We start from the raw sequence: 16,926 nt of genomic DNA on the forward strand, positions 1-16,926 counted from the left end.
CAATCTACAGGTAATTCAGTGGCTACCACAACATTATTTGGACCAGTAACCCCCCCACAGTTGAGATTCACAACAGCCATGGGGTGGCTAAGAGTATTGTTATGAGCGTCTGTCACTTGGTACTGCTGACCAAGTAGGTGTTGTTCAGGGTGGACCAGTTTTTCTATCACCATAGTTACACTGCCTCCTGTGTCCCTGTAGGCCTCAACCTCAACACCATTGATTAGCGGTAGTTGCTTGTACTTACCCATATTAAGGGGACAAGCAACCAAGGTGGCAAAGTCTATGCCACCATCAGAGACTAAAACAGCCTCTGTGGTCTCCCTAACAAAACCAACCCCACCTACACCGCCAATAGTGAGCCTAGCTACACCTTTGGATTGGCTATTAGTAGTAGATTTCCCACCACCACTGCTATTACTAGGAGCACTAGAGGTTGCAGTTGGGATTGTGGTGGTGGGGGTTTTGGTGTTTTTCTTTGGACAAGTGGAATCTTGCCCAATGGCCTTTTACTTTACATAAATAACACCAAGGCTTTTTCTGATTGTTTGAAGAGGATTTGGACCCACCACCCCAGAGGATTTTTGTGGGCCTGATGAAGACAGAATGTTCACTTTTGTCCCCACCCTTTTCAGAAGACTTACCATCCTTCTTCTTGCCATCCTTGTCACCCCCGTATAAACTTTTCTGTTCACCCTTGTTCTGACCCATTTGTCTGCCTTCTTTCCCAGTTCTTGGGGAGAGGTCAGATCAGAGTCTACCAGGTACTGGTGTAACAAACCAGACACACAATTGTTAAGAATATGCTCTCTCAGATCAGATTATAAAGGCTTTCATAGTCAGAAACTTTACTGCCATGTAACCACCCCTCCAAGGCCTTCATTGAACAGTCAACAAAATCCGTCCAGTCTTGAGAGGACTCTTTCTGGTGTCTCTGAACTTAGGGGGGTCATTCTGACCCCGGCGGTCTAAGACCGCCGGGGCCAGGGTCGGCGGGAGCACCGCCGACAGGCCGGCGGTGCCCCGCAGGGCATTCTGACCGCGGCGCTTCGGCCGCGGTCAGAAGAGGCAAACCGGCGGTCTCCCGCCGGTTTACCGCTGCCCTTTGAATCCCCCATGGCGGCGCAGCTTGCCGCGCCGCCATGGGGGATTCTGACACCCCCTACCGCCATCCTGTTCCTGGCAGTCCGCCCGCCAGGAACAGGATGGCGGTAGGGGGTGCCGCGGGGCCCCTGGGGGCCCCTGCCGTGCCCATGCCAATGGCATGGGCACGGCAGGGGCCCCCGTAAGAGGGCCCCGCAAAGTATTTCAGTGTCTGCTAAGCAGACACTGAAATACGCGACGGGTGCAAACTGCACCCGTCGCACCCCTGCAACTCCGCCGGCTCAATTCTGAGCCGGCGTCCTCGTTGCAGGGGCATTTCCTCTGGGCCGGCGGGCGCTCTTTTGGAGAGCGCCCGCCGGCCCAGAGGAAATGTCTAAATGGCCGCCGCGGTCTTTTGACCGCGGTGCGGTCATTCAGCGGCGGTAGCTTGGCGGGCGGAGGCCCTTAATCCTGTACTGTTCAGTGGTTAAGCCAAATCCATCCAAGAGTGCATCCTTCAAAACTTTGTAATTATTGGCATCACTTTCTCTGACAGTAAGGAGCCTATCCCTACCCTTTCCAGTGAAAGATAGCCACAAGATAGCAGCCCACTGCCTTTGAAGGACCAACTGTACCATACAGGCCCTCTCGAGTGCAGCAAACCATTTATTAATGTCATCCCCCTCCTTGTAAGGGGGGACTATCTTATGCAGATTTCTCGAATCTTGCTCTCTAACAGGATTACTATCTGAAACACTGCTGCTGCCACCATGGGGAACTAACCCCAATCTCTGTCTTTCCCTCTCTATGTCTAGGGATTCCCTGTCTAAGGCCAGCTGCTGCTGTTTAAGCTTCAGTCTGGTCTCTTCCAACCTCAGCTTTCTGAGTTCCCTTTCCATTAGGTTATCCTCAGGGTGGGAGGGTTGGGAATGTTTGGACACAGAGGAGATTTGGGAATTGGCAGAGAGCGACCTGTCCCTAACTGGCTGGACCCTAGTAACCTGCCCTCTAGGAGTGAAAGATGCCCTACTAATGTGTGACCCTCTAACACTACCAGTGTCACTAGGTGGCCTGCTAGGGGGCAGGACTTTGTAAGAACCGTCCCCAGCATCTTCAGGGAACTCCTCGGAGTCTGCCTGGAAAGCCTCCCCTTTTTCTACCCTCTCCTGAGATGGGCCAGACTGGTTCTGGTCATCCTGTAAGAGCAGGTTAAAGAGAAACTCTTTTGTTGGATTCTTACCTATGACTAAACCTCTATCCAGGCAGAGACCCCTCAAACTCTTATAGTTTAAACTTTCATAAGTTGCCTGAACAACTTTGGAAGTAGCCTCTACTGTAGACATGATAGAAAAAGGTTTAAGACAGAGAGAGAAAAAGTTTTAAAACTTTTGAAAATACAGAGAAAAAAAACTTTTCAAACTTTCAGAAACTTAGTAAATAGTTTTAGAATAGAAGAGTAAACTGTTTTGGTTCAATGTACATATACTGAACTATTTGGTATATGATTTTCTTATGAAAAGCAAAAAATGGCAAAGTGGTAAAGCAGTTACAAGTACTCATCCCACCGCTGCACCACCAATATTGGAGGCTGGCCTGGCTTATAGTGGGTACCTTGTGGTACTTACACCTTGTGCCAGGTCCATTTATCCCTTATTAGTAGAATAGAGGGGTTTCTAGCAGCTTAGGCTGTTAGAGGTAGCTATGGCAAAGCAGCTTAGGCTGAACTAGGAGACATGCAAAGCTCCTACTATACCACTTATATCATATAGCACAATATCATAAGAAAACACAGTACTCAGAGTTACTAAAAATAAAGGTACTTTATTTTTGTGACAATATCCCAAAAGTATCTCAGAGGATACCCTCACCTAGGAGGCAAGTAATATGCACAAATTATATGTACACAAACCCAAAACAGGTAAGTAACAGTAAGAAAAGTAGTGCAAACAATGTAGAATCACAATAGGATGCAATAGGTAGACATAGGCCTAGGGCAACACAAACTATATACTCCAAAAGTGGAATGCGAATCATGAAGGGACCCCAGGCCTATGGGATATTGTAGGGGGTCGCTGGGACTGTAAGAAAACAGTAAAGGTGTCCAAAATGCCCCACCCGAAGACCCTGAAAAGTAGGAGTAAAGTTACCCTACTACCCTAGAAAGACAGAATAGTCGTGATTGGGGATTCTGCAAGAACCACAAGCACCAGCAAAACACTGAAGACGGATTCCTGGACCTGAGGACCTGCAAAGGAAGGGGACCAAGTCCAAGAGTCACTAAAGTGTCCAGGGGGGCAGGAGCCCACTAAACCCCAGATGAAGGTGCAAAAGAGCTGCCTCTGGGTGGAAGAAGCCGAAGATTCTGCAACAACGAAAAGGGCTAGGAACTTCTCCTTTGGATGGAAGATGTCCCACGGCATGCTGGAGGTTGCAGAAGTGTTTCCAGGCAGAACTACCGCAAACAAGCCTTGCTAGCTGCAAGAGTCGCAGTTGAGGTTTTTGGGTGCTGCTGGGGACCAGGAAGGACCAGGATATCGCCCCTTGGAGGAGGAGACAGAGGGGGCGCTCAGCAACTCAAAGAGCCCCCACAGAAGCAGGTAGCACCCGCAGAAGTACTTGAGCAGGCACTTAGAAGATCTGAGGATAGCGGTCGACTCAAAGTTACAAAGGAGGGTCCCACGATGTCAGAGTCCAACTCAGCGAGTTGGGCAATGCAGGACAGAGTGCTGGGGACCCAAGCTAGGCTGTGCACAAAGGAATCCTTGGAGAAGTGCACAGAAGCCGGAGCAGCTGCAAATGACGCAGTACACAGGATTACTGTCTGTCGTGGGGAGGCAAGGACTTACCGCCACCAACTTTGGACAGAAGGGCCACTGGACTGTGGTAGACACTTGGACCCAGCTCCTGTGTTCCAGGGATCACGCTCGTCAGGATGAGAGGGGACCCAGAGGACCCGTGATGCAGGCGTTTGGTGCCTGCGTTAGGGGCAATTGCAAGTACTTATCCCACCGCTGTCACCAATGTAGGAGGCTGGTCTGGTTTGTAGTGGGTACCAAAGGTACTTATACCTCATACACGGTCCAGTTATCCCTTATTAGTGAAATGTGGTCAGTGTCTAGAAGCCAGGCTGTCTAGAGGTAGGTGTAACTGAGCAGCCAAGGCTTATCTAGGAGATATACAAAGCTCATGCAATACCACTGTGGTTACACAGTACTTACACACATGAAAGAAAATACTCAGTGTTACAAAAATAAAGGTACTTTATTTTGGTGACACAAATGCCAAAAATACCTTCTAGACGATACTCCCTTAGGAGGTAAGTAATAGACACAGTATATACACCAAAATGCAGTAATAGCTGTAAAAACAGTATGAAAACAGTGCAAATAGTGAAAATCACAATAGATAGCAATGGGCCTAGGGGGAACACAAACCATATACTAAAACAGTGGAATGCGGAAGTTGGTTTTCCACCTAGGTGTAGTGTGAGAAAACACCAAAGGTAAGTGCCCGGAACCAGGAGGGACCTGGTGGTCTCTACCCAGGAGGGGAATACTGAGGGGGCTCTCCACAACTCAGAAAGCCCTCAGAATACCAGGCAGCATGCACAGGAGTCCCACAGCACGGAGACAAGGAAGGTGCAAATGGAGACCCATGCAGCACTACACAAAGGGATCCCACGCCGCCGGAGAACCACTCAGAAAGCTGTGCATAGCATGAAGGAGTGCTGAGGGCCGGGGCTGCACAAAGAACTTCGTGGAAGGTCACACACAAGCCTTGGCAACTGCAAACATGCAGTGCGTGGGGTTACTGTCTTGCATAGGGAGGCAAGCTCTGACTTCCACCAAAGTTGGACAGCTGGACCTTAGATCCGTCGGGACAACTTCAGTCCACCACTTGTGTTGCTGGATTCGCGCACTTCGTCAGGAGAGGGGACCCACAACACCGGTCATCGCTGCAGAGGGGTGCCTGCTGAAGCAGGGAAGTGACTCCTTCACTTCAAGGGAGATTCCTTCATTCTTCTGGTGCAGGCTGAAGACAGGCAGTCCTCGGAGGATGCACGACCTGGAGACAGTTGCAGTTGCTGGCTGGAGCTGAAGATACAATGTTGCAGAAGTCATCTTTGCTTCTTTGTTGCAGTTTGTAGAATTTCTGGAGGGTCCAGATGCAGTTTCGTCGGTAGAAGGTGACGTAAAGGATGCAGAGGATTCCTGCAGGAGTCTTGCAATCCGAATCTGAAGAAACACCCAGAGGAGAGACACTAAATAGCCCTCAGAGGGGGATTGGCTAGCTACACAGGTAAGCACCTATCAGGGGAGGGCTCTGATGTCACCTGCTGGCACTGGCCACTCAGATGCTTCCATAGTGCCCCACTACCATGGAATCCAAAATGGCAAAACCCAGGGACACTCTGGAGAATCTCCGGGCACCACCTCTGGGGTGGTGATGGACAGGTGAGTGGTCACTCCCCTTTCCTTGGCCGGTTTCGCACCAGAGCAGGGACTGGGGGTTCCTGCACCGGTGTAGACTGGATTATGCAAGGACGGCATCATCTGTGCCCTTCAAAGCATTTCCAGAGGCTCCGGGAGGCTACCCCTCCCCTGCCTGTAACACCTATTTCCAAAGGGAGAGGGTGTAACACCCCTCTCCAAAGGAAATCTTTTGTTCTGCCTTCCTAGACTTGAGTTTCTCAAGCAACAGCAGGGCAGAAACCTGTCTGTGAGGTGGCAGCAGCTGGGGCTGCCTGGAAAACCTCAGAAGGCTGGTATGGCAGTACTGGGGGTCCAAGGTGGAGCCGCCAGAGTGCATGGAATTGTACAACCAATACTAGAATCAGTATTAAGGTACCATTCCAAGATGTTAGACACCTTACATGGCCATATTTGGGGTTACCATTGTGAAGCTGGACATAGGTATTGACCTATGTCCAGTGCACGTGTAAAATGGCGTCCCCGAAGTCACAAAGTCCGGGGAAATGGTGCTGGACAACGTGGGGGGCACCTCTGCAAGTGCAGGAGTGCCCTCACACACAGGTACTTTGCACCTAGCCTTCAGGGTTGGAAGGCCGGGTATATGGGTGACTTATAAGTGACCTGGAACAGTGTAAATGGCTTGAAAGGGTGCTTGCACCTTTTCACACAGGCTGCAATGGCAGTCCTGCAGAAGCCTTTGCAGGGCCTCCCTGTGGGTGGCAAAAGAAATGCTGTAGCCCATAGGGATCCCCTGGAACCCCAATGCCCTGGGTACCTTATTACCATATACTAGGGACTTATAAGGGGTGACCAGTATGCCAATTTGGGATGACATACTGGGTTACCAGTATGTAGTGACAAAATTGAGGGGAGAGGGAGCATAAGCACTGGGGTCCTGGTTAGCAGGATCCCTGTGACACAGTCAAACACACTGACAAACAGGCAAAAAATAGGCGTAACCATGCTAGAAAGAGACTACTTTCTCACACTTGTTCACCCTTAGGTTGTATTCAGTCTCGGTGCATCCTTGGTGTATTCACACTTTGTGGCGCTCAACATTCTTGTTGTATCCTTGGTGTGTCCACCCTCTGTGGCTGACTTCAGTCTTGGCATGGCCACACTCTGGCTGTCCTCAGTCTTGGTGCATCCTTGCTGTGTCCCCCGTCAGGCTGCCTTCAGTCTTGGTGCACCCTTGTTGTGTCCTCACTCTGGCCGTCTTCTTTCTTGGTGCATCCTGGGTGTGTCCACACTGTGCGGCTGTCTTGAGTTTTGGTGCATCCTTGTTGTGTCTACACTCTGCGGCTGTCTTCTTTCTTGGTGCATCTTTGGTGTGTCTACACTCTGTGGCTGTCTTGAGTCTTGGTGCGTCATTGTTGTGTCCTCACTCTGGCTGTCTTCTTTCTTGGTGCATCCTTGGTGTGTCTACACTCTGTGGCTGTCTTGAGTCTTGGTGCGTCCTTGTTGTGTCCTCACTCTGGCTGTCTTCAGTCTTGGTGTGGCCACACTCTAGCTGCCTTCTTACTTGTTGCATTGCATCCTTGGTATGGCCACACTCTGGCTGTCTTCAGTCTTAGTGCATCCTTGCTGTGTCCCCCGTCAGGCTGTCCTCAGTCTTGGTGCATCCTTGCTGTGTCCTCCATCAGGCTGTCTTCAGTCTTGGTGCATCCTTGCTGTGTCCCCCATCAGGCTGTCTTCAGTCTTGGTGCATCCTTGCTGTGTCCTCCATCAGGCTGTCTTCAGTCTTGGTGCATCCTTGCTGTGTCCCCCATCAGGCTGGCTTCAGTCTTGGTGCATCCTTGCTGTGTCCTCCGTCAGGCTGTCTTCAGTCTTGGTGCATCCTTGCTGTGTCCTCCGTCAGGCTGTCTTGAGTCTTGGTGCATCCTTGTTGTGTCCTCACACCAGCTGTCTTCTTTCTTGGTGCACCTTGGTGTGTTCACACTCTGCGGCTGTCTTGAATCTTGGTTTATCCTTGTGGTGTCCTCAATCTGGCTGTCTTCAGTCTTGGTGCATCCTTGGTGTGTTCACACTCTGTGGCTGACTTCAGTCTAGGTGCGTCCTTGTTGTGTCCTCACTCTGGCTGTCTTCTTTCTTGGTGCACCTTGGTGTGTTCACACTCTGCGGCTGTCTTGAGTCTTGGTTTATCCTTGTGGTGTCCTCAATCTGGCTGTCTTCAGTCTTGGTGCATCCTTGGTGTGTCCCCCGTCAGGCTGTCTTGAGTCTTGGTGCACCCTGGTGTGTCCTCACTCTGCGGCTGTCTTGAGTCTTAGCACATCCTTTGTGTGTCTGTACTCTGTGGCTGTCTTCAGTCTTTGTGCATCCTTGGTTTGTCTGCAGTCTGTGGCCGTCTTCAGTCTTGGTGCATCCTTAATGTATCCACACTTTGCGGCTGCCTTCATTCTTGTTGCATCCTTGGTGTTAATGTCTTCAGACCATGCACTCTTTCTTCTCACCTTAGAATGGCAGCCGGATGCCCTGGGACAAGAGACTAAGAATGCCCTCCACCAGCATGAATGTGGTCTCCAGGAGTCCTGGGACCAGGGGCTCATGATCCTGCCATCGCCAGATGCTTCCAAGGTGCCACAGGCACCTGTCCCCAACCCACGAAGCGTCTACGCAGTGAGTTCCCAGACTGAAAACACAGCAATGACACCAGGAAATGCTTCTGCTCCAAGGTAAGGATGCAATGTAATGAGGAGCTAAACCCCCAGATCTGCCTGGGAACCCCGTGCGGACGGGGAGAATAGCAGGTGTGTGATCTGTACTCCAGCAAGCACTGGAGCCCAGGACTCTAGAGAAGACACCACAGTGCTGTAGGGCAGATGTGTGATCTGTACTCCAGCAAGCATTGGAGACCAGGACTCTAGAGAGGACACCACAGTGCTGTAGAGCAGGTGTGTGATCTGCACTAGGGCAGGTGTGTGATCTGTACTCCAGCAAGCACTGGAGCCCTGGACTCTATAGAGGACACCACAGTGCTGCAGGGCAGGCGTGTGATCTGTACTCCAACAAGCACTGGAGCCCAGGACTCTAGAGAAGACACCACAGTGCTGCAGGGCAGGTGTGTGATCTGTACTCCAGCAAGTACTGGAGCAATGGGCTCTAGAGAGGACACCACAGTGCTGCAGGGCAGGCGTGTGATCTGCACTAGGGCAGGCGTGTGATCTGTACTCCAGCAAGCACTGGAGCCCTGGACTCTATAGAGGACACCACAGTGCTGCAGGGCAGGCGTGTGATCTGTACTCCAGCAAGCACTGGAGCCCAGGACTCTAGGGAGGACACCTCAGTGCTGTAGGGCAGGCGTGTGATCTGTACTCCAGCAAGTACTGGAGCCCAGGACTCTAGAGAAGACACTACAGTGCTGCAGGGGGTGTGTGTGATATGTACTCCAGCAAGCACTGGAGCCCAGGACTCTAGGGAGGACACCTCAGTGCTGTAGGGCAGGTGTGTGATCTTATGTGCTGGGCAGGCGTGCATAGTAGGTTTGACAAGTGTGCGGTCTCAGTGTAGATTTCAATCTTAATGTAGACAGTGTGCACTCCTTGTTCAGGGCAGGTGTGCTGTCTTAGTGCAGGACACGTGTGCAGTCTGGGTACTAGGCAGGTGTGCGGTCTCAGTGCAGGGCAGGTATCTGGTTTCAGTGCTGGGCAGGTGTGCAGTCCTGGTGCAGTGCAGGTGTGCGGTTCCGGTGCAGTGCAGGTGTGCGGTTCCGGTGCAGGGCAGGTGTGCGCTCTCAGTGCTGGGCAGATGTGTGGTCTCGGGACACATGTGCGATCTCAGTGCAGGTGTGAAGTCCTAGGGCAGGTGTGTGCTCTCAGTACAGGAAAGGTGTGGTCTCAGGACAGGTGTGCGCTCTCAGTGTTGGAGAGGTGTGCAGTCCCAGGGCAGGTGTGCGCTCTCAGTGCAGGACAGATGTGCAGTCTCAGGACAGGTATGTGGTCTCAAGACAGGTGTGGGCTCTCAGTGCAGGACAGGTGTGTGATCTCAGGACAGGTATGTGGTCTCAGGACAGGTGTGCGGTGTCAGGGAAGGTGTGCAGTCCTAGGGCAGGTGTGTGCTCTCAGTACAGGAAAGGTGTGCAGTCCCAGGGCAGGTGTGCGCTCTCAGTGTAGGACAGGTGTGCGCTTTCAGTGCAGGACGGGTGTGCAGTTCCAGGGCAGGTGTGCGCTCTCAGTGCAGGACAGGTGTGCAGTTCCTGGGCAGGTGTGCGATCTCAGTGCAGGACAGGTATGCACTTTCAGTGCAGGACAGGTGTGTGGTCTCAGTGCAGGACAGGTTAGTGGTCTCAGGACAGGTTTGCGTTCTCAGTGTTGGAGAGGTGTGCAGTCCCAGGGCAGGTGTGCGCTCTCATTGCAGGACAGCTGTGGTCTCAGGACAGGTGTGCGCTCTGAGTTGGAGAGGTGTGCAGTCCCAGGGCAGGTGTGCGCTCTAATTGCAGGACAGCTGTGCAGTCCCATGGCAGGTGTGCACTCTCAGTGCAGGACAGGTGTGCAGTCCCAGGGCAGGTGTGCGCTCTCAGTGCAGGACAGATGTGCAGTCTCAGGACAGGTATGTGGTCTCAGGACAGGTGTGGGCTCTCAGTGCAGGACAGGTGTGTGATCTCAGGACAGGTATGTGGTCTCAGGACAGGTGTGCAGTGTCAGGGAAGGTGTGCAGTCTCAGGACAGGTGTGTTTTCTTGGTGCAGGACAGGTGTGTGGTCTCAGGACAGGTGTGCGCTCTCAGTGCAGGACAGGTGTGCGCTCCCAGTGCCGGGCAGGTGTGTGTTCTCAGGACGGGTGTGTGGTCTCAGTGCAGGGCAGGTATGTGGTCTAAAGACAGGTGTGCGGTCTCAGTGCAGGGCAGGTGTGCAGTCCCAGGGCAGGTGTGCCCTCTCAATGCAGGACAGGATTCTCCAGAATTATGAGTCTTTCTCTTTCTTTTTTCCCAGTGCTACGGAGAGGCCAAAAACACGCTTGGGTGAGAGTCCTGCGTCTGTTGTCGGCCAGGCGAAGGCTGTTGATGTCTCCCTGCTCCTAAAGGAACTGGACATCCTGCGCACCAGTAATACAAAGGTACTGTGAGGCTCATGGGGTACGGTGCTCCTGTCCCTGGTACAGTGTTCGTATCACTGCTACAGTGCTCCTGTCCTGGATGCAGTGCTCCTCTCACTGGTATACTGCTCCTCTCACTGCTACAGTGCTCCTGTCCTGGGAACAATTCTCCTGGCCTGAGTGCAGTGCTCCTCTCACTGGTATACTGCTCCTGTCCTTGTTACAGCGCTCCTGTCCTGGGTGCCGTGCTCCTCTCACTGGTATACTACTCCTGTCCTTGTTACAGTGCTCCTGTCCTGGGTGCAGTGCTCCTCTCACTGGTATACTGCTCCTGTCCTGGGTACAGTGCTTCTGTACTGGGTCCACCGCTCCTCTCACTGCTACAGTGTTCCTGTCCTAGTAACAGTGCTCCTGTCCTGGGTGCAGTGCTCCTCTCCCTGGTACACTGCTCCTCTACTTGTTACAGGGCTCCTGTTGTGGGTGAAGTGGCTCTCCTCACTGCTACAGTGCTGCTGTCCCGGGTGCAGTGCTCCTGTCCCGGTTACAGTGCTCCCCTCACTGTTATGCTGCTCCTGTGCTGGGTACACTGCTCCTGTCACTAGTGCAATGCTCCTGTTATGGGTATTGTGTTCCTTTCACTGGTGCAGTGCTTCTCTCACTGCTACCATGCTCCTATCCTGGTTGCAGTGCTCCTGTCCTGGTTTCAGTGCTCCTGTCCTGGTTTCAGTGCTCCTCTCACTGGTATACTGCTCCTTTCCTGGGTACAGTGCTCCTTTGCTGAGTACAGTGCTCCTCTCACTGGTATACTGCTTCTGTCCTGGTTACAGTGCTCCTGTCCTGGTTACAGTGCTACTGTCACTGGTACAGTGCTGCTTTCACTGGTATACTGCTCCTGCCCTGGGTGCAGTGCTTCTGTCCTGGTTACAGTGCTTCTGTCCTGGATGCAAGGCTCCTCTCACTGGTGAAGTGTTCCTGTCCTCTGTACAGTTCTTCTCTTGTGGTTGCAGTGCTCCTCCCACTGCTACAGTGCTCCTGTCCTAGTTATAGTGCTCCTGTCCTGGTTACAGTGCTTCTGTCCTGGTTACAGTGCTTCTGTCCTGGTTATAGTGCTTCTGTCCTGGTTAAAGTGCTCCTGTCCTTTTTGCAGTGCTCATGTCATGGATGCAGTGCTCCTCTCACTGGTATACTGCCTCTGTGCTGGGTACAGTGCTCCTGTACTGGGTCAAATGCTCCTCTTATTGCTACAGTGCTCCTGTCCTGGTTACAGTGCTCCTCTTCTGTGTGCAGTGATCCTCTCACTGGTATCCTACTCCTGTCCTGGTTACAGTGATCCTGTCCTTGGTGCAGTGCTCCTCTCACTGGTATACTGCTCCTGGCCTGGGTACAGTGATCCTGTCCTGATTACAGTGCTCCTTTCCTGGTTACAGTGCTCCTATCCTAGTTACACTGCTCCTGTCCTGAGTACAGTGCTCCTGTCCTGGGTACAGTACTCCTGGCCTGGGTGCAGTGCTTCTCTCACTGGTCCACTGCTCCTTCCACTGCTACAGTGTTTCTGTTTTGGGTGCAGGGTCCTGTCCTGGGTACAGTGCTCCTCTTACTTGTATACTGCTCCTGTCCTGGGTACAGTGCTCCTATCCTGGTTACAGTGCTCCTGCACTGGTTACACTACTCCTGTCCTGGTTACACTGCTCCTGTCCTGGGTACAGTAATCCTGGCCTTGGTGCAGTGCTCCTCTCACTGGCCCACTGCTCCTTCCACTGCTACAGTGTTGCTGTTCTGGGTGCAGTGCTCCTGTCCTGGGTGCAGTGCTCCTCTCACTGATAAACTACTCCTCTCACTAGTTTTTACAGTGCTCCTCTCACTGGTATGCTGCTCCTGTGCTGGGTACAGTGCTCCTCTCACTGGTATACTGCTCCTGTCACGTGTACAGTACACCTGTCATGGGTGCAGTGCTCCTGTCACTGGTACACTGATCCTCTCGCTGGTATACTGCTCCTCTGACTGCTATTGTGCTCCTGTACTGGTCACAATGCTCCAGTCCTGGGTACAGTGCTCCTGTCCTGAGTACAGTGCTCCTTTTGTGGGTGTAGTGCTCCTCTCACTGCATTAGTGCTCCTGTCCTGGCTACAGTGCTCCTCTCACTTCTACAGTGCTGCTGTCCTGAGTACAGGGCTCCTGTCACAGGTGCAGTGCTCCTATCCTGGGTGCAGTGCTCCTGCCAATGCCGTAGTGCTCCTGTCCTGTGTGCAGTGCTCCTCTCACTGGTATACTGCTCCTGTGCTGGGTACAGTGCTCCTCTCACTGGTACAGTGCTCCTCTCATTGTTATACTGCTCCTATCCTGGGTGTAGCGCTTCTGTGCTGGGTCAAATGCTCCTGTCCTGTTTATAGTGCTCCTGTCCTGAGTGCAGTGTTCCTCTCACTGTTATACTGCTCCTGTGCTGGGTGCAGTGCTGCTATCCTTGTTACAGTGCCCCTGTCCTGTTTACAGTGCTCCTGTGCTGGGTACAGTGCTCCTGTTCTGAGTACAGTGCTCCTGTCCTGGGTGCAGTGCTCCTCTCACAGACATGCTGCTCCTCTCCTGGGTACAGTGCTCCTGTGCTGGATACAGTGGTCCTCTCAGTGGTATACTGCTCTTGTCCTGGGTACAGTGCTCTTGTCCTGGGTGCAGTGCTGCTGTCCTGGTTACAGTACTCCTTGCATTGGTATACTGCTCCTGTGCTGGTTACAGTGCTCCTCTCACTGGTATACTGCTCCTGTCACACTCCTGTCACATGTGCAGTGCTCCTGTCACTGGTATACTGATCCTCTCACTGGTATACTGCTCCCCTCACTGCTACAGTTCTCCTGTCCTGGGTACAGTGCTCCTCTCAGTGGTATAGTGCTCCTGTCCTGGTAAAAGTGCTCCTGTCCTGGGTACAGTATTCCTGACGTGGGTGCAGTGCTCCTCTCACTGGTATACTGCTCCTCTCACTGCTACAGTGCTCCTGCCCTGGTTACAGTGCTCCTTCCTTTGGTTACAGTGCTCCTGTCACTGGTACAGTGCTCCTCTCACTGGTATACTGCTCCTGTCCTGGTTACAGTGCTGCTGTCCTGGATGCAATGCTCCTCTCGCTGGTGCAGTGCTTCTGTCATGAGTACAGTGCACCTCTTGTAGTTGCAGTGCTCCTCTCACTGCTACAGTGCTCCTGTCCTGGTTAAAGTGCTTCTTTTCTGGTTACAGTGCTCCTGTCATGGATGCAGTACTCCTCTAACTGGTATATTGCTCCTGTGCTGGGTACAGTGCTCCTGTACTGGGTGCAATGCTCCTCTTACTGCTACAGTGCTCCTGTCCTGGTTACAGTGCTCCTCTCACTGGTATACTGCTCCTGTGCTGGGTACAGTGCTCATCTCACAAGTACAGTGCTCCTGTCATGGGTGCAGTGCTCTGGTCATGGGTACAGTGCTCCTGTCATGGGCGCAGAGCTCCTCTCACTGCTGCAGTGCTCCTGTCCTGGTTGCAGTGCTCCTGTCCTGGTTGCAGTGCTCCTGTCCTGGTTGCAGTGCTCCTGTCCTGTTGCAGTGCTCCTGTCCTGGCTACAGTGCTCCTGGCCTGGTTGCAGTGCTCTTCTCATTTGTATACTACTCCAGTCACGGGTACGGTACTCCTGTCCTGGTTGCAGTGCCTCTGTCCTGGGTACAGTACTCCTGGCCTGGGTGCAGTGCTCCTCTCACTGGTATACTGCTCCTGTCCTGGGTACAGTGCTTCTCTTGTGAGTGCAGTGCTCCTCTCACTGCTGCAGGGCTCCTGTCCTGGTTGCAGTGCTCCTGTCCTGGTTGCAGTGCTCCTGTCCTGGTTACAGTGTTGCTGGCCTGGTTGCAGTGCTCTTCTCATTTGTATACTACTCCAGTCACGGGTACGGTACTCCTGTCCTGGTTGCAGTGCCCCTGTCCCGGGTACAGTACTCCTGGCCTGGGTGCAGTGCTCCTCTCACTGGTATACTGCTCCTGTCCTGAGTACAGTGCTTCTTTTGTGGGTGCAGTGCTCCTCTCACTGCTACAGGGCTCCTGTCCTGGTTACATTGCTCCTTGCCTGGGTACAGTGCTCCTCTTGTGGGTGCAGTGCTCCTCTCACTGCTACCGTGCTCCTGTCCCGGGTACAGTGCTCCTCTTGTGGGTGCAATGCTCCTCTCACTGGTACAGTGATCCTGTCTTGGTCACAGTGCTCCTCTCTCTGGTATACTGCTCCTGTCCTGGTTACAGTGCCCCTGTCCTGGGTGCAGTGCCTGTGTGCTGGGTGCAGTGTCCCTTTGCTGGGTGCAGTGTCCCTTTGCTGGGTGCAGTGTCCCTTTGCTGGGTGCAGTGCCCCTGTGCTGGGTACAGTGTCCCTGTGCTGGGTACAGTGCTCCTGTCCTGGTAACAGTGCTCCTGTCAAGGGTGCAGTGTCCGTGTGCAGTGCCCCTGTGCTGGGTACAGTGCTCCTGTCCTGGTTACAGTGCTCCTGTCCTGGTTACAGTGCCCCTGTCCTGGGTGCAGTGCCCTTGTGCTGGGTACAGTGCTCCTGTCCTGGGTACAGTGCTCCTGCCCTGATAACAGTGCTCCTGCCCTGGGTGCAGTGCCCCTGTGCTGGGTGCAGTGCCCCTGTGCTGGGTGCAGTGCCCCTGTGCTGGGTGCAGTGCCCCTGTGCTGGGTGCAGTGCCCCTTTGTTGGGTACAGTGTCCCTGTGCTGGGTACAGTGCTCCTGTCCTGGTAACAGTGCTCCTGTCAAGGGTGCAGTGTCCGTGTGCAGTGCCCCTGTGCTGGGTGCAGTGCTCCTGTCCTGGTTACAGTGCCCCTGTCCTGGGTGCAGTGCCCCTGTCCTGGGTGCAGTGCCCCTGTGCTGGGTACAGTGCGCCTGCCCTGGAAACAGTGCGCCTGCCCTGGAAACAGTGCTCCTGCCCTGGAAACAGTGCTCCTGCCCTGGAAACAGTGCTCCTGCCCTGGTAACAGTGCTCCTGTCCTGGGTGCAGTGCCCCTGCCCTGGTAACAGTGCTCCTGCCCTGGTAAGAGTGCTCCTGTCATGGGTGCAGTGCCCCTGTGCTGGGTGCAGTGCCCCTGTGCTGGGTGCAGTGCCCATGTCCTGGGTACAGTGCTCCTGCCCTGGTAACAGTGCTCCTGTTATGGGTGCAGCATCCGGGGATGAAGGGTGCCTACATGTGAAAGCCGACACAATTAGGGCTACTGGGCTGCTAAGAGATCTGCTGGTGACAGATGTGTGTACAGTAGGTGAATGGTGCATGTTCTTGCTGTGTAGTGTGCAGTCTTCCTAGGCTCACTGAGTGCTCACTCCAGGCCTCTGTCACCTAAGGGATCTTCTCTCCCACAGCTCCGTGAAGCCCTGTCCGAGCGGGACCTGGAGCTACAGTCCCTGAAGCTGGAGCTGGAGCTGCAGGAGACGGCCTCCGAGGCGGGCATGGCAGAGCGCACAGCAGGTAAGATGTCTCCAGCTCATGGGTCCACAGGGTGCAGACTTGAGTCGTGAGGTGGAGGGTGGCATCGTCACACTGCTACAAGGCAGGCCATACCATAGAGTGGGCAGGATCCTATCCTATTGGGAAGCACTGCAGCGGGTGGCCTACTGCCACGTAATCACCACAGCATCAACTGCACCTGAAGCAGGTCCGTGATAACTGACCCTTAAAGCTGAAACATGATTTGAAACCCACTGTACTGCACTGGTGATATTGTGCATAGAATACTGAAACACAGGTACCCTACGTAACTCCCCCTAAACATTTTCCAGGCTGATAAACCAGACAAGAACAAGAATTACTCCAGCTCTAAACGCCCTGCCCTTGTCAGCACTTCAGTCTCGCTTCACTTATAAAACAGCTTATATCACGTACAAAGCGATGCTTGTGCATTCCCTTCATCTCCGACCTCACTCAGAAACCGCAACACTTGGGTAAAAACCAGCGTCTCAGAAGCAAGTCTAAACTACCTCTCAGAACACCCGTTGAAGATATCTGTCCAGTACTGTAGGAGGCCGGCTCTCTATGTAGTGTGCAAAGCGAGGCGCACTGTGCAGGGGGTCCGGGCAACCACACGCTGGTTTACAGGGGTAAAAACTAGACCACCCAATGCTCTAATATTTATGGGACCTTGACCAAGCAGTAATGCTAATCTTGCAGAAGTGAAAGCGTTTGTTCACTCATAATATCAATACAGCAAGACACACACTCAAAAGAATAACTCAAGACCAATTTACAAAAATACTTCAGATTTTTAACATGGGCCCATATGGGGGGTAAACCATATACTACAAAAATGGGTGAGAAAAGTCACAGCTGACCAAGACTGATACTCAAGAATCCTAAGGACTAGG

The 16,926-nt window shown here is 53.0% G+C and overlaps 1 protein-coding gene across 3 annotated transcripts in view; it reads left to right on the top strand.

Annotated features, from left to right (window-relative positions):
* The window catches only part of MIPOL1 (mirror-image polydactyly 1), an 845,661-nt gene that overhangs the window by 353,920 nt on the left and 474,815 nt on the right, over nt 1–16,926 (top strand). For all 3 annotated transcript variants that reach the window (XM_069209145.1, XM_069209144.1, XM_069209146.1), the window contains 3 exons: nt 8,011–8,227; nt 10,482–10,605; nt 15,928–16,033. In XM_069209145.1, coding sequence (XP_069065246.1) covers nt 8,011–8,227; nt 10,482–10,605; nt 15,928–16,033 — 447 coding nt within the window. The remainder of the gene's footprint in view (nt 1–8,010; nt 8,228–10,481; nt 10,606–15,927; nt 16,034–16,926) is intronic.

This window comes from Pleurodeles waltl, chromosome 9, assembly GCF_031143425.1.
Source record: "Pleurodeles waltl isolate 20211129_DDA chromosome 9, aPleWal1.hap1.20221129, whole genome shotgun sequence".
In the NCBI taxonomy this organism is placed as follows: Eukaryota; Metazoa; Chordata; class Amphibia; order Caudata; family Salamandridae; genus Pleurodeles; species Pleurodeles waltl.